Source organism: Chelmon rostratus, chromosome 3 (genome assembly GCF_017976325.1).
Source record: "Chelmon rostratus isolate fCheRos1 chromosome 3, fCheRos1.pri, whole genome shotgun sequence".
Lineage (NCBI taxonomy): Eukaryota > Metazoa > Chordata > Actinopteri > Chaetodontiformes > Chaetodontidae > Chelmon > Chelmon rostratus.
In genome coordinates, this window is record NC_055660.1 from 3,554,464 (window position 1) to 3,574,761 (window position 20,298).

General features: G+C 43.1%; 1 protein-coding gene across 2 annotated transcripts in view; it reads left to right on the forward strand.

Annotated features, from left to right (window-relative positions):
* The first annotated feature begins 1,456 nt into the window (after nucleotides 1–1,456).
* The window catches only part of LOC121604007 (hedgehog interacting protein), a 33,719-nt gene continuing 14,877 nt past the window's right edge, over nucleotides 1,457–20,298 (forward strand). Inside the window, exons 1-4 of one of the 2 annotated variants that reach the window (XM_041933378.1) lie at nucleotides 1,457–2,126; nucleotides 6,062–6,254; nucleotides 12,694–12,838; nucleotides 14,315–14,516. In XM_041933378.1, the coding sequence (XP_041789312.1) occupies nucleotides 1,851–2,126; nucleotides 6,062–6,254; nucleotides 12,694–12,838; nucleotides 14,315–14,516 (816 nt within the window). In that variant the 5' untranslated portion in view covers nucleotides 1,457–1,850. Of the gene's footprint in view, nucleotides 2,127–2,710; nucleotides 2,766–6,061; nucleotides 6,255–12,693; nucleotides 12,839–14,314; nucleotides 14,517–20,298 lie in introns of those variants that run through there. The other variant, XM_041933379.1, reaches the window with a different exon arrangement.

The window sequence follows — 20,298 nt, forward strand, 5'->3', positions numbered from 1 at the left end:
TGAAAGAGGATTTGTCCCGCATTTGGTTTGGTATTATCAGGAGCCAAATTAAGATGGCCTGCAGTATGTGCAACTGTGAAGGGCAACAAATTTCTGGGCATCAAGTCGTAGTGATTGATTCACATTTTTGCTGATTTTCCACTGCCTGACACATGTAATTCTTCATTCTGCGGCTACCAGAATAAACCTTTTAGACCATATTTAGAAACAAAGTCAAACACCCATGACACAGTTTGTGATGTAACGTGATACTCCATTTTCATAATGTCAGTGTCTCCATGCCTCTGTCAGAAGCTCAGTTATTCGAGAGCGGATAAAAAAAACCCAACATGTGGATCATTTTTCAAATATTTTTAAGACTTGGCTCATGTACACGTCCGTGAAGTAACTCCAGCATATGGATAGCAGTAGGTATTCAGATTCTTTACTTCTGTAAAAGTACCAATGACACAGTGTAAACAAATCATATGAAATCTTACTTAAGTAAAAGTACACAAAAATTAAAAGCAGCTGCTCAATATGCAAACAAATGGACACCTGTGAGAGTTCTATTATTATATATTATATCATTGCATTATTTTTACTGATGCATGACCTCTGTAAGAAATGAGAGAACAATTTATATACTGTAAAATGTAAAATCTGAACCTGCAGAGTAACTATAGCTGTCAAAACATGCAGAGGAGTAAAAAGTGCAATACTATCCTTTGAAATGTGGTGGAGCAGAAGTATATAGACACATACAATACTTGGTACTATAGAACAAGTATCTTAAAATTGTGCTGTTTTGGAGTAACTGCACTGAGCTACATTCCACCACTGAGCAGGAAAGAGATTTTCAGATGCCTCAAAGATATTAAATACAGAGAATGAGGTTTACATGGGTTAACCATGGAGGTTATTTGTTTGTTTGGAGTTAGGAAGAAAAAGAAGAATATATTTTATATATGTCTACATCATAAGTACACACGCGCGCGCGCAAAGACAGCGTATATATAGGGATTGATCAGAGAAGTCATTAGACGTTTTCTTCCCTGGACTATTCGGCTATCAGGAATCAATCAAACAATAACTTCTTATATTTTGTTTACGTCGCATATTTAAGCCTGATGTAAGATTAATGCATGTCTTTACTTTTCGCCGGACTGAGCCCAGCACTGAGCCCCCCCACCCCGCCTCCTCTCTCGGTCCTCCGCTCTACCAGGTAACTGTTTACCTCGACGTGGACGCGACTGTGGCCACATGCGCGCCCCCGCGAAGTCATACGTCACCGTGCTCGCTCCTCTTCTCGCGCGCTGGTTAAAAAGAAGGAGGAAAGAGCACGGGAAAACATGTGAGCGGTCTGAGGACTTTAGTGAGAGGCAACTTTTATGTCTTATATGTTTTTTTTTGACCCCGTGCGTGCACAACCCGCCGTGCCGTGCTCAACAGGAATTACATCTAAAGGAACGTCACGGCTCTTTGGCAGTTCACGGTGTTTTTGGGTTTTTGACTTTTTGATTCATCAGGATAAATTGTGTTATTGTTTTGCTTTAATTGTATTTTTTGTTATTTCTGAGTTGTAGCATATAAGCAGAAGCAACAATAATTTATTTTTTAACACCTTTCTTTATAGCAGTGACTCAAATGTAGGACACCTGCTCTGACAAACAGCATATTTTTAATTTTTTGTAGTAACTGGCTTCTGTTGCTTGGAGAAATATAGCCCAAATAAAACTACATATATTACATTGCTGGTTAACCCCAGTCTTTGGAAAAAAGGGGGGTATATATCTTGTGGTATTTTGCTGTTGCTGTTGTATTTTCATATATATTATATATTTTTGTTATTTTTTATGATTTTTTAAACTATGAAGCATTTGCAATTTGTGCTCGTCCTGGCCATCGCGGTCAACGTGTGGGAATGTGGGGACGCAAAATTCGGCGAGAGGGGCGAAATTAGCCCCCGGAGGAGAAGATGTTACGACGGAAGCTTGCCCAAGCGGCTGAAGAAAAGGGAGCGAAAAGTGCTGCTTGACGGCAGCGGCAGCAGCAGCGGAGAAGTCTGCCACAGGTTGTACCCCCGCGTGTCCTGCTGTCCCACCAGGAGAGCCGCCTACCAGATCCTGCACCGCAGGGACGCCAGGGTAGGTTCACGTCCGTCCACCACGGGGCTTTTTTTCTCCAGATTAAGGGTCTGGGGTTTACTGCTAAGACGCCCCGGGTGATGCATTTACTGCCTTTGTGTATTGTCATTCTGCCTCTTGTTGCCGACAGCTGAATTTTGGGATGGTCAGGGGAAATCGCCTCGGGCTATGCTGCTTCTGGGTGAAAAAGTTTTAACATCCCAACAGGGACATTAATGTGTCTGTGGTACTCAGTGATAGGTGATCTCACCAAACCTTTGTTTTTTAACTCTTACCTGTTAGCTCGCCCTCTAAAATACCCATTTCTGACACGTACTGTTTGCCTCTACTGTTATTTTATCGTTTTTATATCCTCTCAAAGCTCCTGAGTTCGCTCCTCTGTTCTCTAGGGATTAACCTGCTTCTTTTTTAGCTCACCTGGTCTGAAACTGGCCCGACGTTTCGAGGATAAACCGTGTTTTCGTGCTGTTTACCGGGCGTCTCGCTTCTCACAATGTGGTGCAACTCTAAATCAGCTATCCGGTGCGCTTCGGCGTTACCATGACAATCACTCGCCGATTTACGTTACTTCTCGCGCAGTCAGCTCCGACCGTCAGCAGAAAGCGCTACTAGCTAAACTCGAACCGTGTACCCGGAAAGGTAGGAGCCCGGCTGTACCTTTTTATCAACCGTCCGCCGTTTGTACCGCAGCTAGAAGCTGTTAGCGAGCTGTTTTCTTGCCTGTTTAACATCCATTCGCTGTCCGCGGCTCGGCGGCGCTAACGTGCGGTTATTTGTTTGCCGTACGTATTAACGTTAAGGAAGAAAGTCCCACAAAATGTACCGTTTACACGCCACTCTCGCCCGTTATGGCACCCACCGAAGTGGTAAAATACGTGCTAAAATGTCATGTATGATAGGATTTTAAACCTCTGCTCCGGTTCCGCGCGCGGAAGGCGGAAAAAAAGCGACTGTGTGCGCCAAACTTGTCCCGGGTTCCGTCGGTTCCTCACCGGGCCATTCTCATGTAAACCACTCCTGGAATCATTCAGCGGCTGGGTGGTATCTCACTTTGTGTTGCGACAAAAAGCCATATTGCATCATTTAATTTGCTCAAGTCATGCAAATAAGAGGGGGGGAAACTGAATAGGACGAACTCGACTTCTCCTCCTCCCCACTACACTGCCCACACACGGAGCCTTTTCTGATTATGGCAAAAGAATAACAACAACACCATTGTGTTTGTTGGTTTCACTAATGGGAGAAGCTGGAGAACATCACTCTCCCCCAGTCATCACCCTGTCCAAGTGTTAATGCCTTTGAGAGGGTGTGTGTCCTTCACTATATCCCCCTGCCAACCAACTTACACCTATTCCCCGAGGACTGGTGCTTTGTTTAAGCTTAGTGTTGCCTACATCAGTGCTCTCCCAGTTTCTCTGACTGTATGAGGTTTGCAGAGCGTCACTGATTTCTTGCAACTGAGTGTGTCATTGTAAATTAATATGTTTGTTCCGGCAATTTCATTGGTTAAAGCCATTATGCAGATGCTATCATAGAAAGAAGTAATCCTTTCAACAGCTGTTCTCCCATATGCAGCAATGCAGTGCAGCTTGGTGTGACGCCAACGACCAAAAATGTCATTTAAGCATTTGAAATAGCCTGGGCATGCATTAATGCCAACTTTATTTTCTTATGCTTATAGCCCCTTGTTTGTTTGATTATGGCTTTGTTCTTGACCTGCTTTTGCGTGTCCTCAGCAAAAGTGCAACAGCTGAGCCTCATTGCCATTTTCTCCTTGCTTTTGAGGAATGTACACACTGAGATGCAGCAAAAGACAACAAACAAAGGTCCACTTGTTCTGGTTTGGATGATGGCAACATTGGAGCCCATCCCAGCAACATATGGACACAGGGCATGGCTGAGAGCACACAAATGCTACTCTCTGTGGACCTTGTGCCAGCCCATGGCACACAGAATCAATGGGCAATTTAGAGCAGGAGGGCAGGCATGCCCACAACACTACATGGCATGAGTGAACAGGGCACGGAGACAGAGGAACACACCGCACATACAGGGTCATAGCCAGCCTGGAGCTCCCTTTTTGGGGAAAACGTCAATTAGACAATTAGGTAAAATATAGAACAAAAGTGGCATTCAGATCAGTGTTGAACTGTGGAACCTCAAACAGGCTTGAATGTATTTCCCCTCTTGAATTCATCTGTTACACTGCCTTTTTGCGACTACAGTTTTTACTGTGTATTTTTCAGGTAGACCCTGGAGGTTTTGCCAGAGGTTCTGCCACCTGTTGGGGAAACAGAGCTCTGAATAACTTCACAGAAGAGCTTTTCCTCAGTTGCATTTGTTTCTGCAGTCAGAATGAAGTGTAAGGCATCCATATGTTGGCCTTGGGTCCACTGGTGTAATTGACTTCGACAGACTGCTAATTTGTTGATACCAGAGTGGGAATGATGTGCCTGTCTATCTCTAAATTGGTGTTTACACATGGACCTCACACAGAGCAAAGCACTACCAGCCTGCCTGGCTGCCCAAGCAGCGCGGCTCTTGACCTAAAACAGATTACATTGTGTTTTATTACAGCTAATTTGTTATGTAAATAATCCTGCTAATTTCTTTTGGATTAACTCTTTGTGTACTTTTGCCGTCAGTCAGGCTTTGAGGCTCATATTTGGCTTCATTCATTTTATGCCCTGAGATCTGTCAGACATGGGAATTGTAATTTGACTTTAACTGTTTATGAACTTGGGTAAGTAGGCAGTGAATGAGATGATTTCTTTGTTTATTGTGTATTTCTCCAAACAGACAGGGTGTTCCAACCTCAGTGTTTAACAAATTGGTATCAAAGGCTATAGAGCTGGATATTACAGAAGATGTTTTTTAGCTTAGGATAGATACAATCTCTTGTGTACATGAGATTGCAAAAACTCTAAAGAGATGTTTCAGTGGGAAAATTCAGAAAGAAGCTATACCACCATAACAGTGAAAATCTGGTGTCTTTGCAGTGTGTGAACTTTCATGCAGATCGTGGTCGAGATGCTGCAGACTTTCACACTATGCAAGTGACAGTCTGTCTCCCTCTTCATTCTGCGTTGTACCGATGATGCTTTGAAAAATATGGAAGTTGCTGTGTGAACAAACTGTTCAGCACTATACCAACCCTAACAATAACTATCCAAACTAACCACATGTCAGATCTGCAGATCATGTGGAATATAAACAGACTCCATGATGACACTGATGTTTAACATATGGCGTGGCATGTGGCGTAATGGGTTTATGACATCTAGTGTTGCTTCTCACCCTGTTGCCAGAGTATCTCACTGTGCATATGGGAAAAATATGTTGTTAACTTACAGTTGTAACTTATAAGTAAGTTGTAACTTTAGAGTATTTGTGTCCAGTAGAGATCTCTGATGTTCTGGGTAGAAACTAGGGGGAAACTTGCTAATTTAGGGCTGTTAAATGGGAAAGTCTAATGAGGGCTGGAAAGTGCTTAGGCTCCTCTGTGTTTTATAGTAGCAATGATCTAAACATTTAAACAAAAACCATTTAACATTTTTTACACATTACATGGGCTGATGTATACACATGTAACAAGGAAAGGAAGCAAAAGTTGTGTGAAAACTTTTAAGGGCTAATATTTTCCTTAAAAAGGTAATTTGGACTCACTGGGAACATTTGGAAACATCTCAGTTTGTACAGTTATAGTCCTTGAAAATCTCAGACAGTGTCTTCATTTGAGTTCATGAAAATGAATTGCTGAAAATGCACCCCACAATCTAAACTTTCCCGACCTCATAGAGTAATGTTTATCATGTTATATCGCCAAACGTCCAGCTAATCCTCGACTCCATGGTGGCTTGCCTGTGCAAAGTGAAGAAGTAAAAGTTTACAGCCCACCATTTTAATCACCAGTCCTTGTTGCGTGTGGTCTCCAGATTTTCTCCACCAACAACACCGAATGTGGACGTCTCCTGGAGGAGATCAAGTGTGCTCGCTGCTCCCCCAATGCCCAGGTGTTGTTCCACTCCTTGGACATGGATAAGACGCCACACAGGGAGCCAGACCTGCCGCGGCTCTGCCAGGACTTCTGCCGCGAGTTCTACTACACCTGCAGGGGGCACATACCAGGTAATTACACAGATAATAATGACCATGAATGTGACTTCAATTATAGACCCTGTGTGGTTACCAGGTGATGCGCAAGCAAACATATACACATGAACAGAGTATGTGAAGATAGGCGTACGTTATACTTGCACATTTCAGTCTCGAACATTCGAATTGAAACTGACACGTCTCATTGTGATGTATTAAAATTCACAGCAGGCCTTATTTTTCATTAAGACTCAGCCTGCACATGTAGAACTGGCAGATTTTTGGACTTATGCAAGAAGTGGTGCGTCAGTAGTCTGGTCTGAATATTTATTTATCCAGCTCTTACCTCATCTGACCTCACCTCCATTTGTTGCTGAGCTTGTCTTACCCGTTTACTTGCTCACGGCCTCGCTCCTTGCTTTGCTGTTGCACATGAATGCATCAGTAAAATTACTTGCTCCACACTGTATATATGCTGCACAGACACGACACCAGTTTGCTGATTAGTCTGCAGCCTGATCTAGCACATTTGGTCTTGCAAAGCAGAGCAATATTTGATGCAGTATTCAGTCTAGCTGTGTTTATGGCACCAGGTGCAAAAAGTTTTGTTCCCTCGTCTCTGTTAGGTTTATTTGGATCATGCTGGTTTATTTTAATCAGCATAAATTTGCAAAAAATTTACTTTTTTGAAGACCTTGAGGGTAGTAACAATACACAGATTTGAGGCATTTCCTGACATGTGAATGGAAAATATTTGAATTGCAAAGGTGGGTGTGAAAACAAATATCTCACATTCACTAACAAAAGCCAGTCCAGCCTGACCAGTGTACCAGAACTGGACTGGAGCAAAATGAACTCTTTTATGACCTGTTCCTGGATACTGCTTACCAGACTCAACTCCTGAGGTTGATTCTGTATTCGGGATGCATAAGCACCCTAGCTGTGGTCTAGACATGACTGCCCTGCACCTTGCTTTCCTCAGACATAAACTGTCACTTAAAAACCCCTGTCTCGTGTTCTGCCACCAGTATGTTTTCATTTGAGTCGTAAGTTCACATGAATGTAAACATAGCTGAAGTGTTGCTTTACTGGCCCCTGTCATCTCTGACCATGAGCTCCACTATGAGATGGCAGAAACCACAGAACAGGAAAAAAACCTCATCGATGCAACACTTTTCCTTGCGGATACAGTACTGCTAAATGATAGGAACCCTTCTGCCCCCTGAAAGCATTTGGTCTTCAGAAGAATTTCCTTTGAAGGGATGCAAGATCACAGGTACCTGTGCCTTCAGAGCGCATACCAAGCATGATCAAACACTTTTTGACTGTCTTTTCTGCTCCAGCCAAGTCTTCTTCCAATCTCTGTCGCCACAAACTGATTAGATCTGCTGAGATTTGCAAACAGAAAACAGTTTGAAACGCACTTGTCTGCAACCCACCCACATGGTATGCTGCAGCTCAAGTCAAATATCAAACACATACATTCCATCTGAGTCCATCCTCGTCTGCATCTAATGGCCTGCTGGCATGTCTTGTACGACACTCGAGCTACAATTGAGGTTAGTGAGTGGGGCTCCACAGAACAGAGATAGAGGAGGGATAAAGAAGAAGACTTGTCTTGCTCATGAGCCGAGAGACATATGGGCTCAAAGAGTCAAACCAAAAAAGCTCAAGAGAGGAATCCAGTGAAGAATCCCCCCTCCCTGCGTTCACCGTCGCTCTCCTCCACACTCACCCCCCCTCCCCAGTCCTCCACAGATCAGCATATGTGGTGACGAATGACACATTTATTTTTCTACAAAGGTTGTGTGTATGTAAAACTGCTGAAGTGCATCAAGATGTCAAGTACTTTGGGTGGGCCACCCAGGTTGCCTTGGAAGATAACCAGATGGAAGTATAACTTTAGTGCTGGGGAGCCGGGAATATGGATAGAGTTCTGTCTCTCGCGCTCTCTCTCTCCCTCTGTCTTTATCCCCTTCTTCGCTCTTTCTCTTTCTCTCGTCTTTTGCATGCTCTTCCCCTTCTCTTTTACTTGGTTCATACTATTTTCCAGTCATGTTTTTTTGTGTGCCACAGTACAATAAAGGTAGAACATATTGCCGAAGCTTGTGGATCTAAAATATCCTAAAATGAAATGTTAAAATACTGAACTTACTAAATGCAAATGATTAATTGCATTGAATCCTATTGCTGTGAGAAATCTCTCCTGAAATGCATTGCTTGCATAAACAGTAAAAACTGTGTTTGCATTTATAAGTATTTAATGACAAGCATTTTTTAAATTGTGCCTTTGAATCGTATCACACCAGGCAGTAACAGTGAATATAAGCACAAACATGAACAGACAATATGATATGTCCTTTACTTTTGCTAATTCAAAAACACTGACCAAAGGTATTAAAATGAAACAGTAGCTTTTACAGCATCCATAACTGTCATCCGTCTCCCATGAAATTTCCTTCCAGCCCTTGATTAGCCCATGTACTTAGCCCCCATTTCTCCATAAAGACATTTACTGCCCTGACTCTCACTTCTGTCTGGAGGCCTCCCACCTTCCCCTTACTCTTTTCATATCTTCCTCCCCTCTTCACTCATCCCCCCACCATGCACCCGAGGTCCCCAACCAGCATGGTTAAGATAACTGCAGACACAAGTGGGTGGGTGGTATAGCCAAAGCTGTGTGTGTGTGTGAGTGTTTCTGTGTGTTTGATCTTCATGTTGTGTTTAGATGTTTGAGGGGATATCCTATCACCTCCAGTATTCGGTGCGGTCAGCGCTTGTGGTCGGTGTGTGGCAGGAGAGGGAGATGAAAGGAGGGACAGGGAGAGTCCTGTTTGTGTTTTTATCACTGGTGTATTTGCTCTCCTCTGTCCTCTGAGGGATTGACTAAAGGAAACAATATTGAAAAGATTGTTTTTAGGTCGCAAAGGGCCTCTGAGACCCACTGCGCACTTTGCTTTTTGCCGGGAATAATGTTGTGACTGCTCAGGCTGGAGGCATAGCTGTGTGTGACTGCATGTTTATGCAGATCACTTTTTGTTCTAGTGTTGAAACATTTTAGGTTACACCAGCAGGCCAAAGGAAACTAAGGAACGACATGATGGTAGTTTTACCTTGAATTCACATGCTAAATTAGTAGAACACAATCGGTAAGTCAAGCCAAGTCAAGTCATTTTTATTTGTATAGCCCAATATTGTAAATCATAAATTTGCCTGAAGGGGCTTTACAATTTATACAGCATACAACTCCCTCTTTCCTTAGACCCTTGATTTGGATAAGGAAAACTCCCCCCAAAAACCCCTTTAGCAGAGACAAAAAGATTAATGAAATCTCAGGAACAGAGGAGAGATCCTTCCAGGTAGGAAGACATGCAATGGATGTTGTGTGTATAGAACAGACCAACATAGTAAAATTACAGTGTGATCAGGATTATAAAATTATAGATAGATGGAAACATGTTTAAAAAATGCAGATCCAGACATGACCTAAGCCATACCGCCTCCTCTCTGCCGTGGAAGAGGACGGACGACACAGACGCAGGAGAGGTGAAACTCAAGAATGCATTCGCACAGATGGGAGAAGAGACACAAACACATAGAGGGAAAGACAGGGACAACACGCACACAAGCAAGAGAGAGAGACAAGATGGGTGGCTGAATCTGTTGGAGGACCAGGTCCAAAACATCTGGAATGAGGAACCTACAGCCAGGGGAGAAAGAGGTCCCAGGACGGCCAGTGGTTCAGCACAGAGAAGCCTGAGCGAAAAGAGAGGACAAGAAGGAGAAAGTTGAAAGAGAGAGAGAAAAAGACAGGGAGAGGTAGGCACACAGCCTGCATGTTCATGTGCCTGTGGGACAACAATCAACATGGGGATAGGAACCATAAACACGAGGCTTAATAGATTCATCGAGGCTGAGATCGACCCACCGGAAGGATGGTAACAGGTACAAGGTCTAATGTAACAAAAAACAAGCAAGTAACTTGGATTTAAAGACGTCGATAAGTCAGACTGTCTGAGAGTTACTCTGACTTGGTCAAACTGGTGTTTATGTCAAGCAGGGCCAGTGGCCAGCATCCTAGTTTATCAGAATTTAGGAGCTTTAAATTACATGACATCCAGCTTTTCACAACAGACAGGCGGGCCGTAATTTAATAATTACGGTAATTTGATCATCCTTTACATGTACGTACAGCTGAGCATCATCAGCATAGCAGTGGAAATTAATTTCATGACTGTGTATTATTTGGCCAAGAGGTGAAATATAAAGAGAGAAAAGCAGAGGTCCCATAACAGAGTCTTGAGGTACTCCATATTTCACCTCAGAAAGATAAAATGTGTTATTACTCTAGGAAACATATTGTGTTCTTTCAGGTATGTAAGATATTAACCATGCAAGAGCCGGGCCAGAGACTCAAAGATTATTTTTCCAGGTGATTTAAGAGTTTACAGTGATATATGGTGTCAAAAGGTGCATCGAGATCTTGTAATAATACTACTAAGGTGGATTGGAAATCATATTATCAAGAAAATCATTCACCAGTTTTATAAGTGCAGTTCAATTTGAGTGACAGGCACTAAAAGCATATTGAAAACATCCCAATAGATCGCTGTCAGATATGTGGGCCCAAGTTGGTGAGACACAACTTGGGAAGCATTTGGTAACATCATGTCTTTGTTTACCAATACAAGCCAAGAATATCTCCCTCTACCTGAAGACATTTTGTTTATTCGGAATTACATGCCATATTTAACAGGTTGATTATTTCATTTCACATGCTGTGCCCATGTGTTCCTCAGTAATGCAAAACAGTCACACCTGTTTTTAGGAAAGAACAAGTGTTCGGGTCATTAAAGAAGATTTAGGGATAGGGAAGAACTGCAGGGATTTTAAAAAAAAACCTCCAATTAATTGAATGAACACAGTTTTTCCCAGGGAAAAGAACTTTTGACATGCTGATTTTATCAGGTGGGAGAAAGAGCTATGACACAATGTACTCCTCAACTTTTGTGTGCAGGGAGATTTAAATTTAAATGTTGTCCTACAATTAGCTTTATGACGTGAACTTTTCTGAGCCGTTAACATGACGACCAGTTTTACTACCATTGTCTCACATTCTGTGATCTCATCGAGTAAACATGGGGGTTTTTCAGTCTCTGTGTTTTTGACTGTGTCAGTTTGTCAGTTTGGTTTTTCTCATATACAGTGTAGTTTTTATTTTTGTTGATAGTTTGATTGGGTTTGTGTCAGGGTGTGTTAAGGCTACGTGAGCAGAGCCCCAGCTGAATGAGGGGAATATGACTTTGTTCCTTGAAAGGTCAGGGCTCTGTGATTTTGTGATGGTGAGTCTGGAGCTTACTTGCTTTTAGATAGATGTAAATTTATATCGTTAATGTGTCCTTTATATGAAATGGTAACTAAGTGGTAAGTTTTTCTCTGCTCTTGTCATTAATTGAAAGGAAACAAGACTGGATAACAATGAATTTTTTATCAAACACTCTGGATTTTACTGTATATGCAGTGTTTAAGTGCAAAGACGAAAGGCTCTGTAGTCGTTCTGTCCTGTTTCTTCACAAAGTGAATTCACTATCAGGGAGACATTGCAGTGAAAACTGAAATACTCTTGACAAGAGTTTGAATGGAATATCCAGTACAATACTTATACAACAAATAGAAGAAACTGCTTGCTTTGTACATCACATTAAAAATCATGTTGTAACTGCCTGTTGAGCTTATATTCCAGGGTGAAGGTATGTGTTTTTGGATATATTGTTTTGGGGATGTTATTAAACAACAACACACCAAGCCAACCTCCAAGTGACCCATGAACCAGCTGATAGAAGGTCCTTTTAGTGCCAAAGAGGGAACATTACTGCCCTCATCACACCTCTCTTGCACTGGGTGTATTTCAGATTCTTTGTTATCATTGACTACTGTGTTGCTGAACAGACTTTAGAGTCTTTTCATATCATCCATTAGGATTAGTGCGCAACCATCATTTCATAAATCAATACACCGACAGTGTAAACTTAAATTGAGAATGCAGTCTTTCTGCTCTGTGTAGGAGGCGTAGTTCACTGCTGAGCCCTGTCTAATCTGTGATCCATTTGGTTTGGCCCAGTTTCTCTTCACTTGTTCATTTCAGCCCAGTCTAGCCAGGATTTGGTTTGGCTCATCAAGCATAACTCCAACCCTCCCCAACACACAAGCACATTACATCCTCTCACTCTTCCTCTGTTTCACTCTTATTCTTTTGTCCTTTCTTGTACGTACTCATGCATGTACACACATATAGTACATAAACTACAGACACACACAGAACCGAAGTACCATGAAAACACTGAAAGGGGAATGTTCTTTGGATTTTTATCGGTTTATCTGTCTCCGTGAGCCCAGCGTATGAAGTCATATGCAGCATCTACACTAAATGTATGACCCTCTGTCTATGTCTGTATCTGTTGTGTTTGTCTAGAACTGTTCCAAGCCGATGTGGATGAGTTCTGCCAATACTATGGGAGGAGAGATGCCAGTCTGTGCTTTCCAGATTTTCAACGAAAGCAACCACAAGGGCAAGACTCCAACTACTTGGGAGATGAGAAAATGGAAGATATCAGCAGGTTTGTAGCCTGACTTTTACCATGTTTTTCATCTATTTAAGAGTTTAGCGACATTATGGAAGATGTGCCGTACTGATTATTATTTTGAATGAGCTTTGGCTAGCGCTTAATGTGTTTCAGCCAAGTGAACTTTTCTTTTCAAGCTTCATTAGTACGTATGAGTTCAGATTCATGACATTCAGCTGTGATTTTTTATGTTGTTGTAGAAACAGGCGGAGCCTTGATCACATGTTCTGGGTTCACTGGGCCATTTTGACATGGTCCATACTCTCAGACAGAAATGCAGTGCCATCTCTCCTCTAATCCTAAAGTTTGTGCAGACTGCATTTGAGCAGCTTTGCTCACATAATGAAAATGCTTATCCTGCGTCATTCTGGTTGCCTCCCTCACTGCAAAGGTCTGTACATCACAGAGGGCTTTGCCCTTTTGTCCATGGGGGGATGCCTTTCATCTCTGTTTTCCCTGAGGCAAGAAGGCCAAGCAGCATGTGCATCTGAATAACAGCAGCCAACATTCAGTCGAATAACTTCCAAAAGTTAGAGTCAGGGGCTAATTTGTGACTGTATCCTCTCAGAAGTATCACGTAAATGAGCGAACTCTCTTACGTAAGAGGCTGGATGAAAATGCCAAAATTAAGTCACAGTTATTGGCTAACATTTTGGCCTGTGGCCTGTTTCTGAGAATTAATGGAAGTGCTCATGTGTTCCTTGTGCAATGCACAGAGGGAGTGCTGGTGCACTTTTTGGTATGTTCATGGCTGGCGCTGTGTAGGTCACCCTGGGAGCACAGAAAACTGGACAGAACAACAAAGAATTCATCATTATACATTAATCATGGGTGTGTTTGTTGATTATGAGCTGGTACCAGTTGTGGCCAATCACACCAACTTCCCTAATCCTGCATAAAGTCTGTGCTCTCTGCATGTTCACAGGTGGGAAAGCAACTGTCTCAACAGTATAGTGATGTACCTGCACAGTAGAGGGTGGACATTGGAAGTTAGTTAGTTAGGGATGAAGCATGAAGCTGATGGACTGGAAAACTGGTGTATTTGAATTTAATTGTGAGGATGGAGAGAAAAGAATTGGTGGATATCAATGGTTGTGAGGGAGTTCAGAGGAGAATATAATATTTATAATAGTGAATGACTCTTAATAGAAGATGTGTGTCCAATAAATCCTCAGGATATCATCTTTTTCATCACTGATGATGAGTTTTAGCACTGGTGCTTGTTGCACAACATTTGATCAAGAGAAGTGGTGGATCTGGGAAATCAGATGGAAATCACTGTGTACCTCCTGCCTTCAGATAGGTGTAGAGGGAGGTATACAACAGAAAGCCTTCAGACAGCACACTAGTTGTTTATTCTTTCTTTCGAATACTTCTACTGCACTTTCTATCGTGCCCCCTCTTCCTTATAACTGGATTATTCGTTGCCGCCTCCAGTCTCTGACCTTTTGTATCTCCCTTGTTACCCAGGAAACACAAACACAACTGCTACTGTGCCCAGGAGGTGTTGAGTGGTCTGAGGCAGCCGGTGGCCGTGGTGCACTGCGGGGATGGATCCCAGCGGCTCTTTGTCCTGGAGAGGGAGGGGATTGTCAGGATACTCAACCATGATCTCGAGCTAATCAAGGAGCCCTTCCTGGACATCCACAAGCTGGTGCAGAGCGGCCTGAAGGTAGGAACGAGCCTGCCTTCATACTGTTAATGTGAGAATATGGATGCACTTTGAGCACACATGTAAACAGGAAGGAGAAGAGGAAATGAACTTGGCTGAGGGAGTATGAAATATTGATTGCGACATTGCTAGACGAAGGAAGTAATGTGGTAAAGCCTTAACACAATTCAGTACAACACAACTGTTTGCACCTATGTAAACGTGTGAGGAATATCTCCAGCCAAGACAAATCTCTTGAAGGTGGTGCCTGCTCACTATTAGTATTTAATTATATAATTACACCAAACAAGCAGTCATTCATCAAATGTGATCGTTGCTAATCATTATGCTATTATCTGCTAATTAACTGTACATACAGCACACATTGTGCTCACTGCTAATTTTCTGCTAATTCTCACAAGATGGGTTAATGGCTTTCTTAATCTCTACCATATTGTTCCTCTAAGGGTTCTGATATCCCACATGGTGTCTTACCCAATACTTTACATAGTGACTAACTCAAAACCCCACATGATGACTGAAATGACAGTTAAACAAGTCTCTCCCAGGTTTAACTTTCACTCCAGCAAAGCCGTTTTTGTTGGATGTCTGTCATGTCTTTTTTTGCTTTCTCCTGCTCTCCTAGTGAAATAATGAGGGGTTAGCTGAAAGATTTATATGTCTATTTCTGACAGGACTTAGCGCCTATGTAGCATTTACCTCGTCTACTTGGCCACCTACCGTCTGCCTGCCAAGAGGGGACATGATAAGATATTGTGGTATCAAAGGGCAAGTAAACAGGTGTTCTACCTCTGTTTGGCTCTGCTCCGTGCCTGAGAAAAACCAACACAGGCAAGGCAGTGAAAAAGAATTAAAGGTGCACATGAATACATCTTTAGATCCTTTTGCAGATTTTTTGATATCTTAACATCCATTTTGTCATAGAGCTGGTGTACTTTCATCCACTTGTGTATTGTGATGTGGTTCTTGTTGCTGAAATATCGTCTTTGTGACACTGGACATATTGCAAGACTCAGACATACATTGTAATGCGATGCATACAGCAGTTCTAAGTATTCTCTATGGCCGTCTCAACTTGCAAAGACACTGTAATCTTCAGAGTCATGTCTCTAATGTCTTGATAATTATGTTTTATCCGTAATCCTCACTGCATCTCACATTTTGAATTTGAGAATTGTTCAGAAATCGTTTAGATCGCAGGAGATGGGCAAGCTGGGATGTTTGGGGGGCACACTCCCAGACAGGAAGTTTATCTATCACGCATGCCTCCTGCTCCTCCACTGACAAGACGCTTTGCTTATAAGAAGTCAAACAGAGCACAGCAATTGAATATGCAACTGCCCCCTACGGGATACTGTCACTGCTCTGCTGTGCTCCCTTATCATCATTCAATCCAAACTGGTTGTGGATAAAGTGATCATTATGACAATTAGACGTGGCTCGATCCCCTGCAAGGCCCCAGGAGTCCTATTCTGTGATGTTGGCTGCCAGAACGGGCTCCCAGCCACACGGGGTGAACAGAACCAGGGGAGGGCCAAGGTGTTTACTGGCAGCATCAACAGGATGGAGGTGCCTTTATACAGAGAGAGGAACCCAGGCCCCCAGGAGACAGGGCAGATAACGGGTTTATCATCAGCTCCGTGCACATGCTTTGATTGTAATGTTCTGTGCTTCCTTCTGGGTCTTCTATCCCCCTCCTTCCATGGATCCCCCCGGTGCCAATTAAGCTGAACTGCACAGAAACAATGCTGTGCTGTGGTGGTGTGGGCTCCTAGCTGCGCTGTGGGTGTTCTTCTCCTGAAATTCAATCTCTATACGCCAGTCCCCCCCAACCCGCCACCCACCTACCACACACACATACACACACTTTCACACACACACTACCATGTCATCATCACAGTGGTCTCTCCACAATTGGCTCACATTCACACACCTCTAACATGAATTGAAGACAAACGTCCTGAGTGGACAGGGTCCTGTTACAGGATGTGGTTAGGAATTGGTTAATGTAGCCAGTTTTGACCGTTCTTGGTAAAGCACTGACCCGTACTTCATTTTCGGTCCAATGATGATTTAGATACTTGAGACTTTAAAAAAATGCAATAACAATCAAGCTGCCAAAAATTGTATATTTGTATTTTTCAAAAAAATTATATGTTTTTGACAAGGTTATTGAGAACTTTCAATAATATGTACTGAACATTCCTATTCTAATTGTTCATCACTTTTCCAGCCTTCCAAACTCGCGTCCTGCCATATACACATTAAATCAAACTAAACAGAGGCGATGAATGTCGCTTCAGCTTGGAAACACAACTGTAAGTGATGAAATACAGCAATAGTAAATACAAAAGAGTGTTCTATATGCAGTACATTTATTTTTATTTAATCTATTTTAGCAATTTTCAGGCAACAAAATAAGTCTAGAGTTAAGTACTACTCCAGAAAAGACACGTGTGACGACAGCAAGTTTTATGAATGAAGACATCTGTGAGCAGCAACCCAGAGCTTGACAGTCCACTGACACGTATTAGCCTGTGTAACAGTGGCGAGGGGGCCTGCAATAAAATATTCCACTGTTAAAACAAATAAGTCACAGCATGTTATTCTTTCTGTCCCCGCTCCGCTGACAGCTGCTCTGCCTTCCCAGCGGCCATCAGAGGCTCAGTGCTGCTCTCAGAGAGACTAAAATAAGTGGTCTCATCTTCACGATTTACTCTGACTAGAAGCAAAGGCAGGGTCAAACTCACACTGATCTCACAATTATCCTCAAGCAGTGGGATGCCTTCAAGTGAAAGATGAATGTCAACAAGTACAGCAGTTGGGCAAAAAAAATGTCTATTCTGTGAGTTTTATGGCCCAGATGATGGATTTTATCTGATTCTTGGTTGGTGGGAGGATTAATCTATCACAGGATGGCTGCGTGCTTGTCGCAGGATTTATGTATCAACAGGTGGAGATTCCCATTGCAGAGGATAAAAGCGGAGAATACTACACAGGAGGTGTGTATTGTATGCTTGTGAGGGAGGGAGGTGTGAGCGTAGACGCATCAGGTAGTCTTTGAGGGAGGCGCGTAGACATTGTTTTGCTCCAGTCAACTCATGTGGAATGTCTTTCTGTGGAGGAATGCCCACGAGCCAGAGAGGAAGGATCAAAAGGTTCAGGGTAACAATGCGTGAGCATGCGTGCGTCACTAGGACTCAAAGACAGCTGCCCCGGCACAATTGGAAACGGTAGCGTGGTGTGTGTCGATGCCTCCGCCGCTCAGACAGGACCAGCATTCCATGTAATGCGCCGTGAGATGTGAGATAACAACCGCTGCTCATCCCTGCACCTCACTTTCCCAGCTTTCCGTGGAAAGACGCCAACACTTTGACAGCGCCAAAGCCGGAGCCCCAGAGAGGAGAACTGGAGGGAGAAGAGGAATGTAGAGGCAGGTGTTTGTGAAAAATGAAGAGATAATTCCTCATGAGAGATTCAATCAGAACCCCCTGCCTGGCTGTGGAAGAATGACGGCAGTCATTAAAAAAAACACAAAGATGTTCAAGGGAAAAATGGAGGGAATGTGTTTCAAGTGGACACAGCAGAGCCATTTGTGTAGTTTGAAACAGGTTTAAAGATGGCAGAGGTTACAATCAGCAACATAAACGTCTGCTGTTAGGAAATTAATTTTAATATGAAGTAAAGTGTAATAAAACAGAGAATCCTGTGGCTTACCCCTAAATCGTCCCTCGTTCTCGTTCATATTTACTATAGATGGAAAAAAAAACCAGCATAATACATAGTTTAAAGGTGCGCACATGGTATTGAGGCAGATAAAATAAACTGCTTTTAAACCCACAATGTCAAACCAAACCCCCCCTGAACATTCCCTTTACAGCTGACAATATGTGAAACCCAGAGTTTGTACATTCTCTAAATGAGCTTGTTTGTACAGTATATTGGTTTTTGAGCTGTGCCGAGTGTATCTCACCTACTGCAGCTCTGGCAGCAGTGTAACTGTGATCGGTGCTCAGGAGCCACAGGTTGGCACTCCGTCTTCTTTTAATCAAGGTGTCTCCTTGGATTGGCTCTACAATGAAAGGCTTTCTAATGCGGTGTTTGTTTCTTGTGGCTCCGGTGCCAGCTCTGCTGTTCGCCTGCTGCTGAAGGAGCTGGTCATTAGCAAGGGAGCTAATATTTCAGCCCCGTTAACCACAGTGTATCTTGGTGGTCCCCCTTTGGCTCCGGATCCAGGCCTCTTTGGAATTGTGGTCTTTGACCCACTCCCTATGGTGAGTTTATTTTTGGGATGTGGGTCACTGCATCCCCAAATCCAACATATGGATCCGGCATTGCGTTGAGAGTTTGAGAGTTTCGCTTCCCAAGATGCAACTTTTTGACATTCTTTGGCAAAGTGCAGTCACCTCTGCTCCGACTAACATCCAGCTGTACAGTGTGCTGCATCCACTCCCACATAACTCCTTTTTTATTTGACTTCAATGATCTGACATTAAGTAGGACTCAATAAATTTTTTGCGGAGGAACTCCTTGCCTTTTGGGGAGGAGATTTATTTGTCAACTTTCACAACATTTCACTTTCTATTCAGATTGATAGAACCCCTGTGGCTTATCATGTGGGTCTCTGTTGTTGCTCAGTGGTGCTTCAAGTACATTCCTTTGCAAAGAGTCATCTCTTTTGCATTCGCATGTGGCCTGTGTCACTGCTGTGTTTGACTGGGCTGAGTCTAACGCAGTCCAAACAGAACTACGAGATCCAGTACACCAATTTATGATGTGTGTTCCTTGGCCTGTGACACAGACTACACCTATCCAGAGCCTGCCACTTGCACGCGTCCAAACCAAGATATTTCTTTTTCTGAATTCCTTTTTTAAAACTATTTTGAGTGGCAGAACCTGAAGAATGAGACAGCTGTGTTAACTGCAGACACGATGCTTCCTTGCTTGCCATGAGTGAGATATCTTCTCTGCTTGATGCTCACTTTTGCTCCTTTTTTTTTTTGGTTTTACATTTTCTCAGTCAAAGAAATGAGAATCAAGCTGTTTAGCAGGGATATAATCACACAGGGACCACGTTATAAACATTCTTCACACCTAAGCCTAGCATTCTGTTCATTCTTTTGTCAAGAAGAAACAGCGAGGGAGAGCACAACATAAAAAAAGGGCCGACCTGGCTTGCCTTGCCTGGGGAATGAAATGCTGTAGCTGATTATTACAGCTAACTATGATGGGAGGACCACCAGGGTAGTGACAACTGATGTAGCTGCCTCCGGGGTGAGACAAAGGTTTACATATTACACAAGCAATTTGGATGTTTTCTAAACATGTTGCCAAGACAGTGGGAGTTGGCAGCTCTCTGCCCCCTCCCCTCTTCCCCTTCCAAGCCTTGAATTTTGCATGGATTTTGTGTAAACCGGGAAAGAGCGAGGGGACAGGGAGCAAAAAGCACGGACTGAAGCACTCTGCACTTTTGTGCTCTCTATGAACTGTGAGTGAGCTAATAAATTCTTTCAACCACTCAGCGTAGCATTCACGGATATCCCCCATAGATTACACACACAAATCACTGCACAATGGAGGCCACCGGGAGGGCCTGGGCGTCACAGGGGCCCCCGACCCTGTGGACAAGCACACATAACCAGGCTGCAGAGGGGCTGGGCAATGGCGGGGGGCTGTAGAGGAGGTGCAGCTCTACCCAGAGTCAAATGCTTTATAATGGTTGGTAATGGTATATTCAAGGAGGTTGGTGAAGGTGTGAAGTGAAACAGGCGAGGGTAGAAAA